Source organism: Rhinoraja longicauda, chromosome 18 (genome assembly GCF_053455715.1).
Source record: "Rhinoraja longicauda isolate Sanriku21f chromosome 18, sRhiLon1.1, whole genome shotgun sequence".
NCBI classification, from domain to species: Eukaryota; Metazoa; Chordata; class Chondrichthyes; order Rajiformes; family Arhynchobatidae; genus Rhinoraja; species Rhinoraja longicauda.
Window position 1 is genome coordinate 28,142,627 of NC_135970.1, and position 19,430 is coordinate 28,162,056.

At 43.0% G+C, this 19,430-nt stretch overlaps 2 protein-coding genes and 1 non-coding gene across 6 annotated transcripts in view; 2 read left to right on the forward strand and 1 right to left on the reverse strand.

Moving 5' to 3' along the window:
- Positions 1-7: 7 nt before the first annotated feature.
- Positions 8-8,527, reverse strand: akip1 (A kinase (PRKA) interacting protein 1). Of its 4 annotated transcripts, none has more exons than XM_078415397.1 (6): positions 8,306-8,527; positions 6,876-6,936; positions 6,473-6,660; positions 2,886-2,966; positions 2,188-2,301; positions 8-285 (listed from the first exon to the last, which is right to left on the reverse strand). In XM_078415397.1, the coding sequence occupies exons 3-6, from the start codon at positions 6,620-6,622 to the stop codon at positions 142-144; spliced, it is 489 nt and encodes a 162-aa protein (XP_078271523.1). In that variant the 5' UTR covers positions 6,623-6,660; positions 6,876-6,936; positions 8,306-8,527; the 3' UTR covers positions 8-141. The 4 variants fall into 4 exon arrangements, with proteins under 4 accessions (XP_078271523.1, XP_078271525.1, XP_078271524.1 ...); XM_078415399.1 differs by having other exon boundaries at positions 8,436-8,455; XM_078415398.1 differs by lacking the exon at positions 8,306-8,527 and adding an exon at positions 8,175-8,192.
- A 447-nt stretch (positions 8,528-8,974) lies between these two features.
- Positions 8,975-9,081, forward strand: LOC144602470 (U6 spliceosomal RNA). The gene has a single exon (XR_013548449.1). It is a non-coding gene; the product is annotated as a U6 spliceosomal RNA (small nuclear RNA).
- A 6,195-nt stretch (positions 9,082-15,276) lies between these two features.
- dennd2b (DENN domain containing 2B) overlaps positions 15,277-19,430 on the forward strand; it is a 243,904-nt gene continuing 239,750 nt past the window's right edge. The window contains exon 1 of the mRNA XM_078415402.1: positions 15,277-15,352. The gene's annotated coding sequence lies outside the window, so the exon portion shown is untranslated. The remainder of the gene's footprint in view (positions 15,353-19,430) is intronic.

Consider the following 19,430-nt stretch of genomic DNA (forward strand, 5'->3'; position numbering starts at 1 on the left):
TACTCCATAAGAAAAAGCATTTTAATAAAACAAGCCCAAGAACCATTGCATTGATGCGGAAAATACAAATCTCCACAGAAAAAAGAAACACAGGGGTACTTTAGGTATTACCCAATGTTGCAGTCCCGATCTCATCACAGTTCATATGTTAAAAGTTAGATCTACGGTCTGGTCTTGTCCTAAGTGTATAACACGCGTCTGTTCTCTGTCAGACCATCTTGATTTGGCTGTCACTGCATAAGAACCTGGGGCCACTTGAATATGAACTTTGTCAGCACACTTAATCTGTTATTAAAATAAGAAAGAGACCATTGTCATTAAGAACGATCACAATGTATCTTCAATTCACAAAATGCTGGAGTAACTCAGTAGGTCAGGCAGCATCTCAGGAGAAAAGGAATGGGTGATGTTTCGGGTCGAGACCCTTCTTCAAACTGATGTCAGGGGGGCGGGACAAAGGAAGGATATAGGTGGAGACAGGAAGGTAGAGGGAGATCTGGGAAGGAGGAGGGGAAGAGAGGGACAGAGGAACTATCTAAAGTTGGAGAAGTCAATGTTCATACCGCTGGGCTGCAAGCTGCCCAAGCGAAATATGAGGTGCTGTTCCTCCAATTTCCGGTGGGCCTCACTATGGCACTGGAGGAGGCCCATGACAGAAAGGTCAGACTGGGAGTGGGAGGAGGAGTTGAAACGTCACCCATTCCTTCTCTCCTGAGATGCTGCCTGACCTGCTGAGTTACTCCAGCATTTTGTGAATAAATACATTCGATTTGTACCAGCATCTGCTGTTATTTTCATACACAATGTAGCTTCAAAGTAATTGAAATAAAAATAGAAATTGTTGAAAATGAGCAGGTCAGCCTGTGTTGGAGAGAAAATGTAGACATAAGGAACTGTAGCTGCTGGAATCTTGAGCATGTTAAAAACTCTGCTGAAAATGCATTTGTTATTTTGATTTTTTTTCTCTATCAACTGAGATAGAGACAAAAAGGCTAGTATGGATTCTCTTTGAAGCTACATTGTCTTGCTGTTGTGTCCTTCTCTGTGATCTGGTATGAACTTAACGTTCTTAAACGGCTTTTAAACAAGCAGCTGAACAAATGGAATCTGTTTTGATCTCAAAATTCCAGCAATTACATTTGTTGTATAACAGGAACCAGATTTTAGAGTACATTTAAATTTCTTTGGTCTAGATATAGCCAAGTGCACAGACCCAGAATCTCAGCTGCAAAACTTTGGGGTTTTGCGCAATAAGTTATCTTCTCATTTTGGTTTTGTTTAGAGATACAGCTTAAAAAAAAAAGGCCCTTCGACCCACCGACTCCGCACCGACCAGTGATCCCCGTACACTAGTACTATCCTTCACACCAGGGACAATTTATAGTTTTACCAAAGCCAATTAACCTACAAACCAGTCTGTCTTTGGAGTTGGGAGGAAACCAGACCACCCGCAGAAAATATAAGCAGTTCACTCGGAGAACGTACAACTCCATACAGACAACACCCACAGTCTGGATTGAATCCGGTCTCTGGGACTTTAAGGCAGCAACTCTACCTCTGCGCCACCGTGCCCCCCTTAATCCTCCAATATTGTGGCCAGGAACTGGCCAATCATTAAGAGAGGCTAAAACCCTGCCTACTGTGTCTTTAAAAGTCAAAACCAGTCTTCAGGCATTTGCAAGGAACAAATCTAACTGCAGCTTGAGGTTCTCACTAAAATATTTCTGGGCCTCAAGCAGATACCTGCAGGAACAGTAGGCTGGCATCTATACTGGCAGGTGATCATGGCACAGCAGTTGATCTGGATCTAAATGTCAAGGGCATCCCTAACCATGGATGAACAGGGACCGAGATGAGAAAGTTTTTTTTCACACAGAGAGTGGTGAATCTGTGGAATTCTGTGCCACAGAAGGTAGTTGAGGCCAGTTCATTGGCTGTATTTAAGAGGGAGTTAGATGTGGCCCTTGTGGCTAAAGGGATCAGGGGGTTCGGAGTGAAGGCAGGTACGGGATACTGAGCGGGATACTGAGTTGGATGATTAGCCATGATCATATTGAATGGCGGTGCAGGCTCGAAGGGCCGAATGGCCTACTCCTGCACCTATTTTCTATGTTCTATTTTCTATGTTTCTAATAAGCAACTGCTGTAATTATCCATTCCAGATCCAAACCCAGGTATCACACTTACCGGAGCGTGAGAGCATGATGAAGACTTGTGACATTTCACACCCGTGTGATAACGTTGGATATGATTTACCTCTATTTCATCTCTTGCACACATTGGTGCACTCTTATAGTAGAGCTGCAAGTTAAATGTTACAGGATTATTACAATAACATAAATTAAATTTCGACCATGACCATTCATTTGCCCAGAAATAGATGAATTGGTCAATAATTAATTTGACTATTGCTTGCAAAACAAGCTTTGTCAATGCACAGGAAATTTGGAAAATCCAATATAATGGGCATAGCTTTGAACTACGAGGGGCAAGGTTTGAAGATGTGTACAGCAAAGTCTACATGTGCGCATGCACACACGCACACAGTGTGGTTGAAGCAGATACATTAGAGGCATTTAAGACTGTTAGATAGACATGTGGATATGTAAGGAGAGGTATTGGTTATGTGTAGGTAGATAAGTGACGGTCATTTTATTTTTCCATACTGTAGCATAGCAAACACATATACTAGCGCTTCACAGATAATATGGCTTTTGCATTTAATTTGTAATGGTTTACATTTTAATGCTATGCCACCAATTTGAGCTTGTTAAGTAAATTGATGACGAACAGTAATCTTCAACCTATACTAAACCTCAATATTCTATAGATTGAAAGAGTGTCTGGAAATGAAGTGAAGACAACCAAAGACCATTTTAGCTTACCTTACACTGCCTTGTCATGCACGCCATGCAATGCATAAACGAAGCAAAGGTTTCATCGATGTCTGGACACTCTGTTTCATGCTGACAAAGAGACATAGTCAGAATTATAGTGGATTCTGTTTACCAACACATATTCAATCTACAGAGAGGCAGCCATTTTCCAAAGCCTTGTTTTCCCCCGCCATTTGTCACTTCATACTTACCTATTGGTTAATTTGACAATTAAAAACCCTTTCTCAGTTTTAAAAATATTTAGTTGCAGTATTCCTCTAGAATTCTCTCAAATTCAGTATCTTCTGCATATTTTGAAGTTGTTTCCAATCCCCAGTTCTAAATTATTTATGTAAATGGCGGGCAATAAGGATCCCAGTAGCAATGGTTTTGAAGTATCATTTCTCAATCTGGGAAACAAACTTTAATGCTGACTAGTTTGCAGCCAGCTCATTATCCTATGCATTCAAGATAATTAAGAATATACACCGATGAGCCAAAACATTATGACCACTGACAGGTGAAGTGAATAACATTGATTATTTTGTTACAATGGCACCTGTCAAGGGGTGGGATATATTAGACAGCAAGTGAACAGTCAGTTCTTGAAGTTGAAGTGTTGGATGCAGGAGAAATGGGCAGGAGTAAAAACCTGAGCGACTTTGACAAGGGCCAAATTGTTATGGCCAGATGACTGGGTCAGAGCATGTCTGGAACGGCAAGTCTTGTGGGGTGCTCCCGGTCAGCAGTGGTGAGTATCTACTGACAGTGGTCTGAGGAGGGACATACTACAAACCGGCGACAGGGTGTTGGGCGCCCAAGGCTCATTGATGCGCGAGGGCAACGAAGGCTATCCCGTCTGGTCCAAACTGACAAAAGGAAGGTCTGCTGTGGCACAAGTCACAGAAAATTTTAATGGTGGTCACGGGAGGAATGTGTCACAATACACAGTGCATCGCACCCTGCTGTGTATGGGGCTGCATAGCCCCATGATGACATAATGTTTTGGCTCATCAGTGTATAGTCAAATACTCTTTCCCCAAAGTTTAAATAAGTTTAAATACAAGATGGCTGGAAGGTATTCCTGATAGGTTTGAGAGAGCGAGTTAGTGTTTGAATCTAATACTTATTTTAAAGACAAAATTAATGGATGAAGCTCAATAAAGGGCAAGGAAACAGACCATTCACGTAGATCGAGATTAGTGTCCACAGAAAGGATATATAACAAATAATTTGGAATGACTAACTCATTTTCTGTCGTCAGTAAAATGTTATGATTTTTAAAAGTTTTATTTTACAATCACAACATAGTAAGAATGTGTGGAATTTGGTGGAAAATAAAAGGGGCATGAATTATTCTAAACAAAATAATTTTCCATCACTTATACCAAGTATTGCAGTGGTGTAAGTTCCCATGACATTGAAGATGCTCCGGTTCCAGCACTGTGCACGCAGCAGTCACAGCCACCAGTCGACCGTCTTTTCCTTTATTGTTACTTATTTAATCCCTATTTATTTAGGTTTTTTTTTTGCCCCTAATACAGGGGATGCCGATCGAGGGGGTAAAACAACGTGCGGAGAAAAGGAGGTACAAGCCAAACGTGCCTTCCATCACAATGGCGAATGTGAGATCGCTGGCTAACATCATGGACGAGCTCGCTGCACTAATGAGGACTCAGAGAGAGTACCGTGAGAGCAGTGGGGTTTTTTAAACCAAAAATTATTTCATCAATTATTTACAATAATATTTACAGTACAAAATAAATTTAAAACAAAACCCACCACCATAATACAAGACAAACAAATATACTAAATAAACTACTATACAACTATATTACAATCCTTATTGAGGATGACTCCCTCAAGGATAAAATCCCCCAGGGTGCCCGTGGACAGCACGTAGTCCCTCTCAAGTACCACCCGGGCACGACGTAACCCCAGAAAAGGGGCAGGCAACTGGCTCGGGGAGAGCCCTCTTCCGCCTGGCGCCGTGACTCGCAGATGGCCAGCTTGGCCAGGCCCAGGTGCAACCCAACCAGGACATCTTCGTCCCTACCCTCTCCCGTATGCACAGGGTGTCCAAAGATGAGGTTGGTGGGTGTGAAGTTCGGCCAGAAGGCAAGGAGCAGCCCCTTTAGATATTGGAACAGGGGCTGCAACCTCACACACTCCATACACACGTGGAACACAGACTCACACACTCCACACACACGTGGAACACAGACTCACACACTCCATGTACACGTGGTACACAGACTCTTCCAGCCCGCAAAAGTGGCAGGTGGCTGGCGAGTCCGTGAACCACAAGAGAAACAGGTTGCAAGAGACTCTTTGGTGCAGTACCCTCCACCCCAGGTTCCCAATGTAGAGGGGCAGAATCCCTGCTGAGAGGGCCCCCCAGTGGGGGTCCCTCTTGTGACCGAAAGACAATACTGACCACCAATTTGTGTTCGGGCACCGTGAGAGCTGTGTGATGCATTTCACGGAGACATGGCTCCATGATAACATCCCTGTCCGACGCGAGTGTGGACGGCTTTCAGACTGTTCGGGCGGATAGGGACTGCAGAAAGAGTGGCGTGTAAACTTGGGGACTTGCTATTCTTGTTAACAACAAATGGTGCAACCCTGGTCACATCACAGTTAAGGAGTGTGTGTGCAGCCCGGACATTGAACTGATGACTGTGGGTCTCCGTCCATACTATGTGCCCTGGGAATCCTCACACGCCATTGTGGTGGCTGTTTACATTCCTCTGTCGCCAACTCGCTGCGCGCGAACGACGTTATCCACACAGTCACTGCGAGACTTCAGACACAGCACCCAAGTGCTTTCATCGCAATCTCGGGGGGATTTCAACCACGTGACTTTGGATGCTAGCCTACCCACTTTCACTCAGTTTGTAGACTGTCTCACCAGGGATATGAAAACACTGGACCTGCTGAATGCCAATGTTAAAGAGGCTTACAGCTCCATAGCCCATCCGCCACTGAGAAGATCTGACCACAACCTGGTCCACCTTCTAATACCCAAGTATAAGCCAATGGTCCAGAGGCTGCCTGTGACAAGGTCAGTGAGGAGATGGTCATAGGAGGCCTGTGACACTCTGCAGGACTGACTCCCCTTCCCGTTTCCTCCCCTCCCTAATCCTTGCAATAAACCTGCAGTTCCATCCGACACGTAACATCCCCTGCCTTTTTTAACACTTGGTCTCATTCACAACTGCACACTCATCACAGGGAGAGAGAACCCCTGACATCCCCAATCCTGGACTTTCCACTCGTCATTTTAATTTCATGTTTCTTGTTGTGTTTTATGACTGGTGGCAGACCAATTTCCCTCCTGGGATAAATAAACTTCTAACGTATCGTATCGTATGCTGCCATCCTGATCTGCTGCTGTGGAGTTTAGAGTTCACACATACATTTTACCCCATCCTGTAATCTTGAACCCTGCTATTGCAAATGTCAGGTCACATAGTTTATCCTCTGTTGTAATTTCAGCTTCCATGATAATGACATTTTAGAATTATATGCCATGATCTCATCACGGGCTGCCAATTTTAATTTGTTCTTGGGTGTGTTTCGATTTGTACTTTTACCTTCTCTTTCTGAATGGATGAGCCCTCTATTCCCCTTGATCCATCAATAGACCACCGCACTCTCCTTCTCTGAGCACGATGGAGAACATCTTGTCCGAGTTGTGATGATCGCCGCAAAGCACTGTGAAGTTGGCAGGTTTCATGCTCCATGGTGGCATGGGAGAAGCAGATATCGCTGATACTTGATTCTGCCAAATTTAAAAAAAACATGAACAATTACTTTCCCACTGCGCGTACCACCAGACTTAAGAACAGTTTCTACCATCAGGCCATCAGGCTTCTGAACTCATAAACACATTTCAAATCATATATGTTGATTATTTTTAATATTGTCTTTTTACCTATTTTTAATATTGTCTTTTTACCTTACTAATGTCATTTAAAAAAAATCTTGGAATATTACCGCTGAGGAGACCCGTTGTCTTGTCAACTACATTTCATTGTACCGTTGACCCTGTGCCAACCTACATATGACAAATACAATTTATTATTATTATTATTATTAAATCCTTAGTTTTGCCAAATAATTTTCCACAATCCTTTATAACATACACCAAATCCTTTATAACTTCTTGCAGAATTGTGGTTCAATTCCAGTAGAGTGCCCTAGACAATTCCAAGGTATTTATTCACAAAATGCTGGAGTAACTCAGCAGGTCAGGCAGCATCTCAGGAGAGAAGGAATGGGCGACGTTTCGGGTCGAGACCCTTCTTCAGACTGATGTCAGGGGGGCGGGACAAAGGAAGGATATAGGTGGAGACAGGAAGACAGTGGGAGATCTGGGAAGGGGGAGGGGAAGAGAGGGACAGAGGAACTATCTAAAATTGGAGACGTCAATGTTCATACCACTGGGCTGCAAGCTGCCCAGGCGAAATAATTACCTAGACAATTCCAGGTAACAGAGAAACGAAAAAGAGCAGAAGAAAACCCAATATACCACAATACACAAGACCAATTTTCTACAAAAAAAACAAAATGTTGGAGGAACTCAGTGGGTCAACCAGCATCTGTGGAGGGAATGAACGGATGACATTTTGGACGACAGATAGACGCCCCTCTACTTCATCAGTCTGAAAAAGAGTCCCAACCTGAAATGTCATCTGTCCATTTCCTCTACAGATGCCACGTAATTAGTAAAAAATAAAGATACAGGCAGGGTCCGCACGTATTTGACTTAGCATGCAGTCACGTTGACTGGTGTAGGGATACACAGTCATAAAGAAACACGCTCATCCTGACATGTCCAACCAGTTGAATGGTGTGACTGCAGCTGTCCAATCAAAAAATAAAATAAAAACAACAATAACAAGTGACTATTAACATTCGTCCTGGGAAAGTGGGCGATTTTGGCTGGCAGTAATTTCATTTTTACATATTCGTTGTTCTGTTTCTAACGTTTTAAGATTAGGTTTTAACGTTTTTAAGCTTTCGGTTGGTTGCTTCCTGCCGGAAAAAAAACCCCCCATATGGTCTGGGGTAGCGATTCGCTACTTCTACAACAGAGGAACAATGTAACATTCCCCACGTAGACACAGGTCGCTGGAGTAACTCAGCGGGACAGGCAGCATCTGTGGAGAGAAGGACTCAGTCTCCAGACCCTTCTTCAGACTGGTCTGAGTCCTTCTCTCCACCTGCTGCCTGTCCCGCTGACTGAGTGACTGTCTCCAGCGTCTTGTTGTGTCTACCTTCGGTGCAATTAACCTGCAGTTCCATCCGACACGTAACATCCCCTGCCTTTTTTCACACTTGGTCTCATTCACAACTGCACATTCATCCCAGGGAGAGAGAGCCCCTGACCTCCCCCCCCCCCCCCCCCCCCCCCCCAAGCTCACCAGGGCCCGGCTTTGGAGATCTGCTCAAGCCCCCGCCTTCCGCACGTCGTCGATCACCAACACACTTCCCCGAGTGCTGCTGCTGCAGCAGCAGTGAACAAGGCGACGTGAACGCACGCTCGCCACTCACCGCTGTATCACTCCTTCATTTCACAAAATGCTGGAGTAACTCAGCAGGTCAGGCAGCATCTCAGGAGACAAGGGAATGGGTGACGTTTCGGGTCGAGACCCTTCTTCAGACTGATGTCAGGGGAGGCGGGACAAAGGAAGGATATAGGTGGAGACAGGAAGATAGAGGGAGATCTGGGAAGGGGGAGGGGAAGAGAGGGACAGAGGAACTATCTAAAGTTGGAGAAGTCAATGTTCATACCACTGGGCTGCAAGCTGCCCAAGTGAAATATGAGGTGCTGTTTCTCCAATTTCCTGTGGGCCTCACTATGGCACTGGAGGAGGCCCATGCAGAAAGGTCAGACTGGGAGTGGGAGGGGGAGTTGAAGTGCTGAGCCACCGGGAGATCAGGTTGGTTAAGGCGGACTGAGCGAAGGTGTTGAGCGAAACGATCGCCGAGCCTACGCTTGGTTTCGCCGATGTAAAGAAGTTGACATCTAGAACAGCGGATACAATAGATGAGGTTGGAAGAGGTGCAGGTGAACCTGTCTCACCTGGAAAGTGCTCACTTCGGCAGCACATATACTAAAATTGGAACGATACAGAGAAGGTTAGCATGGCCCCTGCGCAAGGATGACACGCAAATTCGTGAAGCGTTCCATAGTTACCCAGACTACTGTATCAGTCCTGAAGTCTCCTGAAGCATTAAAGATTAACTGCTCAAATATCACACCAATTAAAATTACAGGTGATTGAAACAAAAAAATATTTTCCTACAAATTCCCTTATTCATCGTGTGATTGTTTATTAGTCTTGAAGATGTGGTAAAGAATAAAAGGGTCGGGAGGCGGGCCTCGACCTGAAACGTCACCCACTCCTTCTCTCCAGAGATGCTGCATGTCAGCTGAGTTACTCCAGCATTTTGTGTCTATCTTCTGTGTAAACCAGCATCTGCAGTTCCTTCCATCATGTAAAGAAAAGATTCCCTGTCCAATCGGGATCTTCCAGTCAGATATGTAGGTGCTTTTTGCTGTAGAAGGCCAGTGGTAGGAGAGAGTTAAGTGAAAAGATTCATCTCGCCTTGTATGACCTTAGGTGTTTTGCTGCGGTCTATGAAAGCAATGAAATTGGACTAATTGCTCCCATGCATTACATCTAAAACGTGAATCACTTTAAAATTGGCGAAAATTATAGATGTTTTCAAATAATTTGATTTCAATGAGCTGATGCTATGTTAGTTAAGGGTAACATATTACACATACTTGATAAAAAGATTATTGGTGGGGTTATCACGGTTAAAAAATCTCAATATTTTAAATTTAAAGTTTGTGTTTTGTAGGAAAATCATGCTACCAGTTTTCATTAATAAAGTGACACAAGGAGAAAACAGGTAAGGAATTTATTCTTTATGGGATTAGTTTCAAGAAACTAGAGATTAAAAATTAAATGAGATGTTCACATTTATTCACATTCATGTAGGAGAGAAAATCTTGGCCTTTAATTAATATTAAAAATCGTTTCAGCACTCAGTGTATTTTGCCCACTCCCGCTCGACAGGCTTTGTCCTGCCCTCACCTCTGCAGCTTTGCTTACTACAATCAGTCTGAAGAAGGGTCCAGAACCAAAACGCTGCCCATCCATGTCCTCCAGAGATGCTGCTCTGGCACTTTGTGTTCCAAGCAAGACTCCAGCATCTGCAGTTCCATATGCCTCTGTCCTTTAAAGACTGTCATTGTACCTGGCTCAACAGTTTCTCTGGCAGCTCATTCCATATACCCACCACCCTCTGTGTAAAAAAGTTGCTACTCAGGTTTTTATTAAACCTTTCTCCTCTTATCTTAAAACTATATCCTCAAGTTCTTGATTTCTCTACCCTGGGAAAAGACTGTGCATTCACATCTATTCCTGTCATGATTTTATATGACAGATTTTATATAAGATAACCCTTCAGCCTCCTCGGCTCCAATGATTAAAGTCTTAGCCTGCCCAACCTCAGGTCCTCTAGTCCTGGCAAGATTCTCGTAAATCATCTCTCTGCACTTTCCAGCTTAATGGCATTTTTCCTGTTGCAGTGTGACCAAAACTGAACGCAATATTCCAAGTGCAGCCTCACCAATGTCTTGAACTATTTGATTGATTTCTGGAGGTCACTTCTTAGTAGGCTGGACTTACATCATGTGGTGAGGAATCCAGCGTGAATCAGTCTTTTACCTGATCGCGCCAAACCAGTGGCAGACACATTGGTCCAAATCAGTGCTATTAGGAGTGACTACTAGACAATTCGATTGATGATAATATTTCTTCTGCATTGAAAAGACAATCAGCCTGGAATATTGAAGAAAAACTGTGCATATTGTAGAAAAATTGTATATGTGACAATAAATATCCATTGAACCATAGTCTCCATGGGTAGGATATTAAAACAGAGAGCTGGATCCAGCCAGAAATTAATAAAAGTACCAATTTATGGATGAACCAAGGATAATTCCATAAACTATACCAAATTACAACAAAAGTTGACCCAAATGTCAAACGAAACATTTAAACGTTATTGATTCATGGTGTTAATAGGCCTCTTCCCAAAATTCCTTGCAATGACATCAGTGCTGCTTTGCCAATTTTGATCATTCCATTTAATTTAGTTTATGTAGTCTGATAATGTTGGATCAAAGAGCTGCATTCCAGAAGTGAAGTGATTGTGACAGCCTTTGGCATGAAGGCAACATTGAAAAGGTCTTGTAAAATAGAACACAATGGGTTTCAAAGGTACAACATTCCAATGGCTGGGCCACATCTTAATTTTAGGTACATTATTTTTGTCATGTGTAATGTGTCATTGTCATGTGTTTTTGTCATAATACAAATTGTATTTTTATACAATTTTTCCATTGTAGCGAGATTACAATGGAAAAAAATCATTTTTCATTCCATCCCAGTAGATCATACCATTTACAATAGTGGGCGGCATGGTGACACAGCAGTAGAGTTGCTGCCTTACAGCACCAGAGACCCGGGTTTGATCCTGACTATGGGTGCTTGTCTGTATGGAGTTTGTATGTTCTCCCCGTGACCTATGTTGGTTTTCCCAGGATCTCCAGTTTCTTCCCACACTATAAGGACTTACAGGTTTGTAGGCTAACTGGCTTGGTCTAATTGTAAGTTGTCCCTAGCGTGTAGGATAGTGTTAGCGTATAGTGATTACTGGTGGGCGTGGACTTGGTGGACCAAAGGGCCTGTTTCTGCACTCTAACTCTAAACCTAAAACTAGAAAACTAAATATGCAAGCATGCACATACACCAAAGTAGTGCACAAGAGAAATTAAATGGGAATATGGTATCTGGCTTTATAGTTGCAGAGAAATTACAGATTAAAACAAGTGCAAGGGCCTCAAAGAAGTAGGTTAGTACAATATATCAAGAATACATTCTGCATGCGAGAGGTCTGTTCAACAGTCTGTTAATAGCAGGAAAGAAGCTGTCCTTCAGTTTGGTGGTACGTGCTTTCAAGCTTTTGTATCTTCTACCTGACGGGAAAGGGGAGAAGAGAGTATAGTTGGCGGGGGGGGTGGGGGGGGGGGGGGGGGGGGGGGGAGAGGAAGAGGTCCTTGATTATGTTGGCTGCTTTTGTGAGATAGTGGGAATTATAGCCTGATTCAAAGGAGGGGAAGCTGGTGTGCATAATGGATTGGGTAGCGTTCACAACTTTTTGCAATTTCTTGCGGTCTTGGGTAGAACGGTTGCCATATCAAGCTGTGATGCATCCGGGTAGGATGCATTTTACATTATATCTGCAAATGTTGGTACAAATCAGTGGCAAAATGCTGAATTTCTTCAACCTTACGAGAAAGTAGAGGCATTGATGCACTTTCTTAGCCATAGCATCAGTGCATTGGAATAGTACAAAGTATTAGTGATGTTTACACTCAGGAATTTGAAGCTGTTGACCCTGTCTGCCTAATGATGTTCAAATTGCGTGCACCAACCACGAGGAGTATAGAAAGGCATGTTGGGAGCAGTGCCTGATATAGCTAAGATCTGTCTAATGCTAGCAAAACTGCAACATGAGATTACAGGATAAACAATGGGTGGCACAGTTGGGTTCGAGTCTGACTATGGTGGTTGTCTGTACGTTCTCCCTGTGACCACGTAAGTTTTTTCTGGGTGCTCTGGATTCCTCCCACATGCCAAAGATGTGCAGGCTTGTAGATTAGTTGACTTCTGTAAATTATCCCCAGTTTGTAGGATAAAACCAGTGTTCAGGTGATCCCGGTTGCTGTGGATTTGGTGGGCCGAAGGGCAATTTCCATGCTGTATCTCTAAACTAAATTAAAATGAAAATTAACCTTCATCATCAGTCAGGTGTTAGAGTACAGAAGATGGCTTGTTCTGTTACAGTTGAACAAGACATTGGTGAGGCTGCATTTGGAGTACAGTGTTCAATTTAGGCTATCTTGCTATTGGAAGGATGTTACTAAACTGGAAAGAGTGCAGAGATTATTTACAAGGATGTTGCCAGGCCTTGAGAGGCTGAGCTGCAGAGGGAGGTTGGGCAAGCTAGGACTTTATTCCCTGCAACACAGGATGATGCGGGTGAGACACACGTGCTGCTCATCCCTGTGGCCTTTGCTGCAACCAACTACCTATCAAAACACCCCGTCGCCTTTCCACCTATTACTTGCCATAGTCCTGCCTCCCCCCTTTCTCAGCTCTCTTCTCACCCCCCCCCCCCCCCCCACCCCCACCATCAGTCTGAAGAAGGGTCTCGATCCACACCATCACTTATCCATGTTCTCCAGAGATGCTACCTGACCTGCTAAGTGATTCCAGCATTTTGGGGACATTAAGGCGACGATACACCATTCATTTGCTATGAAGTTGAGTTTATTCGTAATCGTAATAACAATAAATACTGTGATAATCTATAATCGAGTTACCAGGGTAAGATTTGTGAAATCCTTCACTAACACAGTCGTATTTCATTCTCAGATTAAAGGTACTGGCCTTTACTGAAAAAAAGCATCCCCCACCTATTTAACTCACTTATGAGCAGCGCCCGCTGAAGATCGGGATCTGATTATGTCTAAGACATCTTATCTTCCAGTTGAAGTAGAGGAAGCCTCTCCTGAACGCGCGGGCACACCGCATATAGAACATGGTCAGACTAAACGTGCATATAGTGCATATTCAGTCATGTACTATCTCGCACCGAGGCTCGTCCTCACAAGGAACATGAATGCAACACTAATATTTTTTCCCAAACACACTTGGCACCAGCTTAATCCTATTTTTTGAACACGAGTTTAACTCCAATAGGCCAGCGCAACGTTACTGCAATTCCTCGGGTCCTTGGTGATAATAATCAACAAGTTCCCCTCCAAGTCACACAGCATAGCATCCTGATATAAAAAGACATCACCATTCCTTCTTCATTGCCGCTGGGTTCAAAACTTGGAACTCCCTCAGTGTTAGAAAGTTATTTGACCCGAAGAGTTGCAGCTGTTATTCTGTTGAGAGAAATGCGGTAAATGTTTGCCAGATTAGCTGTATCCACATCAGGTAAAACGAATCCATAGGTGAACAATTACACGGTACCCAGCTTGCTACGTGTGATAACGCAGCATCACACCCACAAACTGCAAACTCACGACACGCAATGGCAATTATAGTTCACGTCTATTTCTACACCGGCCACCCGAAAGACATTCGCCCGAAAATTGTACGGCTTCAAATAACGATACGATATCACCGGAGAAGAAGTTGATGGGGAAAAAATGGTGGGGGAGAATTTGATTTAAGTCAGTTGGACAATGGAAAGATTTTGTCTGTTGCTATTCGGGGAAGTAGTCGCCGAGCCAGGCCACTGGATGGCTCCCTCTCCACATATTCCACTATGTTGGGTTGGATGATGGGTTGGATTTTTGCCATATCTGGAGATCCAGGTGCGGGACCCCCGCTGTTTCAAACAATACAGGGGAAACTAATCGACAGGGGATCTCGCTGGCTTCCAAACCCATTGCATTTACGGTATTTCCAACCAGAAGGTGCATCCAGAGGTGCTACCTGAACCACCAAGTCACTCCACCACGTTGAGTCCTTTATGTGCAAACCAGCATCTGCAGTTCCTTAAATTTCTGTTACACGTATTCGTTCACGTTAGCAGGCTTTCGAGAAAGGGCAATTGCCTTATCCAGTGGTACAGACTTTAAAGCAAATGTATTGCTGCATAAAGACAATCTTATATATATATATATATATATATATATATATAAGAAAATAACTGCAGATGCTGGTACAAATCGAAGGTATTTATTCACAAAGTGCTGGAGTAACTCAGCAGGTCGGGCAGCATCTCGGGAGAGAAGGAATGGGTGACGTTTCGGGTCGAGACCCTTCTTCAGGCTGATGTCAACAATCTTATTATTAGTTCAAGATAATGATAATTATCCGCACTGTTTGAATGGGCCATGCTTAAATCGACTAATGTCTTTAACTTTTTACCATTTCAGAGTCTGAGTATTTGGAAATACTTTCCTTCTTTGAAAAGGATTTACAATAACCACAGTCCAAGTTTACTAACTCATCACGAGCCTCAGATGTATGTTGAAATGAGCGTTTTGTGTGTAACGAGACCCTTCCCGGGTGATTTCTCCGCCCAGTCTCCCATAAAAAAATGTGAAAATTGTTGAAGACTTAATGACTTCCATTTCACTGACTTCAGGAATTACACTTCTTGCCTAATAGTCTTTTCCTTAGCATTCGGACGAGAACTTTGCCCTACCGGTCATCCCGCTTTCGGCTGTATCTCTTTTGAAATGTTATATCAATAACAGGAGCCCCCGTCATCGTTTCCGGAGTCTTTACCATTCTTTCCCGAAAAAAATAAATCCTCTGCAGCAGAATCGGGCAAAGGGTTAGAATCCGCGACAACTATTACAAAAGGTACCTCAGCAAAATTAGCAACTTTTTTCCCGCTAGAATGCACGGTAAGGTGACATTTCCAGTCCACATGTTTATATCTCTATTAAACCTTACCACGTGTGGACTGTTGCTTTGTTAAAACGTAACACTTTTCAACGGAATGTTTTTGTTGCGTTTGTTTTCTGAATTCGTCTGGTATGTTGCTAGTAATCGTCGTATTAACAAACTATTCTCTCTGTATGTTTTGAGCACTTATCGTATGACTTTTTGGGGAAAAAATGGAAAGCCTCTGTTTTCTCATAAGATCTTTTTGATTGCAGTATGTTTGTATAAACAGAATTTCGAGCAAATGGGAAGCAAATACAATGCATTCACTGTTTTATGTAACACTGAAGGGAGTAAGCAATAAAGTGTTGGATTATATGTTCTTTGTGAGGACGAATGTGGGATTGTACATGACTGAATATGCATTATATGCACGTTTAGTCTGACCATGTTCTGTATGCGATGTGCCCGCGCGTTCAGGCTTTCATCTTGCTGTGAATATGTTGGAACCTACCTCACTGAATCGATTGGACAGTGTACATTTTCTGACCCGTGGGTTAGGGATAGGTAATTCTTCCACTTCAACTGGAAGATAAGATGTCTTCGACCTAATCAGATCCAGATCTTCAGCGGGCGCTGCACTCGGTGAATTAAATAGGTGGGGGATGCTTTCTCAGTAAAGGCCAGTACCTTTAATCTGAGAATGAAATACGACTGTGTTCGTGGAGGATTTGACAAATCTTACCCTGATTATAGAGTATCACAGGATTTATTGTTATTACGATTACGAATATACTCAACATCATAGCAATTGAATGGTGTATCCTCGCCTTAATATCCCAAAGCAGATATGAGAAATAAAGAGTCATTTTGACTTTAACTCTCCTTACAGTACATAGAATTTAAGGCGAAGCTGGTTGATGGGAATAATGTCAGGTTCAAAATGGCAATCTTGATCACAGCATTCGTAAGTCTTTTCTCTCTCTGTATAAATGGTCATACAGTATGATATATTTACTGGTATCAAACAATACTGCCATTAAGTTACAGATCTGCAGTTTTAATTTCTTAATAATGATCTTGATTACAACGATATGTTAGAGAAATTATATGACATGAATGAATCTTCCAACAAGAAAGTGTTCCAACATAAACTAAACCAAATCATAGTGCATTTTATGACACATTCTGGCCATTGTGTCTCCGAGTCAGAAAATAACTCTCCAGTCTAATCCCGAGTTCCAGCACTTGGTCTGTAAATCACAGCTCTTCAATTTCACCTCCAAGTACTGTTTAAGTGGAGAGGGTTGCAGCCTCGATCATCCATCCTGGCCGATAGTGAGTTCCATATCTCTATCATCATGCTAGTGAAAGACATTTTCCTCTTCTCCCCTCCAACCCAGTTACTGTTTAAATCCATGCTCCTGGTTTTTGGACTTCTCTACTAAGGAAAATAGATCCTTCCTGTTTACTCTATCTAAGTCCCTCTTAAGTTTATACAGTGCGGTTGTTCCCCCCCCCCCCCCCCAGTATCTTCTGTTCCAAAGAAAACCACAATAGCTATGCAGTCTTGCTTCAGAGCTACAGTTTTCCAGAGCTGGCAACCTTTCTTGCTATCTAGTTTCCATTGTATGCATTACTTGAGCTGTGACTGACCCAGTATTGCACAGTTCCAGCATTTACCTTTCTGCTGCTTTATTATATGCCTTGACTGATGAAGAAAAGCAGCCCATCTTCCATTGTTGACCTGTCTGGCTACTTTTAAATGTCTGTGCACATAGACTTTAAGGTTCCTCAGTTCCGTCAACTACAGCCAATGTATCAACGGGGTCTTCACTGAAACCTCCAGACCGATTTTAGCACCAAGATACAATTATAGAGTCATACAACATGGAAACGGGCCCTTTGGCCCAATTCGTCCTTGATGACATGTGCCCCATCTAAGCTAGTCCCTTTTGGCCTCTAAACATTTCCTATCGATGTACTTGTCCAAGTGTCTTTTCAAATGCTGCTATACATGCCACAACTGCTTCTGGCAGCTTTCCCATGTATTCAGCACCCTCTGAGTGGAAAAAGGTTGCTCCTTAGGTTCCTGTTACATCTCACCTTAAACCTATGTCTTCTGGTTCTTGATTCCTTCACTTGGGAAAAAGACTCTGTACATTCACCTTATCAATTCCCCATATAATTTTCTACACCTCTCGAAAATCAACCCTCAGCCTCCTGCTAGACATGGAACAAAGTCCCCAACCTCTCCCTATAGCTCAGGCCCTCGAATCCTGGTAACATTCTCACAAATCTTCTCTGCACTTTCCAGCTTAACAATATCTTTCTTATAGCAGGGAGACCAAAACTGAAAACATTACTCCAAATGCAGTCTCACCAATGTCTTGTACAACTGTAACATAACATCCCCAATTTCTGTGCTCAACACCCTGACTGATGAATGTACCTAAAATATTCTTCACCACCCAATCTACCGGTGATATCACGTTCAGGGAACTATGTACCTGTACTCTCAAATCCCTCTGCTTCACACCACTTCCTGGGCCCAACCGTTCACTATGAAGGTTCTGCTCTGGTTTGATTTCCTTAAATGCAACACCTTGCACTTATCTGCGGTAAACTCCATTTGCCATTCCTCAATCTACTTGCCCAGTTGATAAAGATCCTGCAGATATATATTTTTTACTTATTTTACTTATATTTCTTCACTGTCTATACTACTACCCATTTTAGTTAGTGTAGATAGTGTCATTTGCAAACTTGCTAATTATGCCTTGTACGTTCTCATCCAAATCATGGATATAAACCAAAAACAACAATGGGCCCAGCATTGATCCCCGAGGTACACTATTGGTACAGCTCTCTCGTCTGAAAACTAACTTTCCACCCCTATCCTCTGCTTCATTCCATAAAGTCAATTATGTATCCAGCCAGCTAACTGTCGGGATCCCATGCGATTCAAACTTCCAGAGCAGCCTACCATGTGGAACCTCAACAAAAGACTTCCTGAAACCTGTATAGACTGTCTAAGGTCTTGCCCTCATCAAACGTTTAGGTTAGTTCTTCAAAAAAACAATCAAATTTATCAGGCATGATCTTGCATTTACAAATCCATACTGACTATCCCAAATCAGCTCCTGTCTATCCAAATGTGTTTGTATCTTATCCCTTAGAATACTCTCCAGTCACTTGCCTACCACAGATGTTTGGCTCATTTGGTGCCAGGCTTTTCCTTGCAGCCCTTCTTAAATAGAGGCCCAATGTTAGCCACCCTCCAGTCACCCAGCACCTCACCCAAGTTTAACGATGATTCATATATCTCAGCCAGCACTCATACAAATTCTTCTCTAAAACGGTGGCACGGTGGCGCAGCGGTAGAGTTGCTGCCTTACAGCGAATGCAGCGCCGGAGACTCAGGTTCGATCCTGACTACGGGCGCCATCTGTACGGAGTTTGTACGTTCTCCCCGTGACCTGCGTGGGTTTTCTCCAAGATCTTCGGTTTCCTCCCACACTCCAAAGACGTACAGGTATGTAGGTAGGTTAATTGGCTGGGCAAATGTAAAAATTGTCCCTAGTGGGTGTAGTGGAGTGTTAATGTGCGGGGGTCACTGGGCGGCACGGACTCGGTGGGCCGAAGGGCCTGTTTCCACGCTGTATCTCTAAATCTAAATCTAAAAAAATAATTTTCAAATGAACTGGGAGCAATAAAATCCATGCCTGCATTTTTAATTTTCCACTGGGTAATGTTATTATAAATAAATATCTTACTTTAGGCGAGCTTATAATAAATGTCTTATATTTGTAGACTGGTCTTTATATAGAATCTCTCAGAATTTAAAGGACTTTATGGCTTTTTATGGAACTTGTGAAAACTTTTGATTCTGTAGGGCAAAAGATAATTGATGAAGCAAAGAGGTCCTTCAACAGTTGTACCGGGCCCTGGTGAGACCGCACCTGGAGTACTGTGTGCAGTTTTGGTCTCCAAATTTGAGGAAGGATATTCTTGCTATTGAGGGCGTGCAGCGTAGGTTCACTAGGTTGATTCC

Bases quoted from the DNA above. Each gene is read 5' to 3' on its own strand.
- akip1 (XM_078415396.1), bottom strand. From the start codon at position 6,622: ATGGAGCATGAAACCTGCCAACTTCACAGTGCTTTGCGGCGATCATCA. The intron at 2,967-6,472 runs GTAAAAGTACAA...TCTCTTTGTCAG, and splicing joins CATCCATTCAGAAAGAGAAG to CATGAAACAGAGTGTCCAGA. The intron at 2,302-2,885 runs GTAAGCTAAAAT...TTTAACTTGCAG, and splicing joins GCATGACAAGGCAGTGTAAG to CTCTACTATAAGAGTGCACC.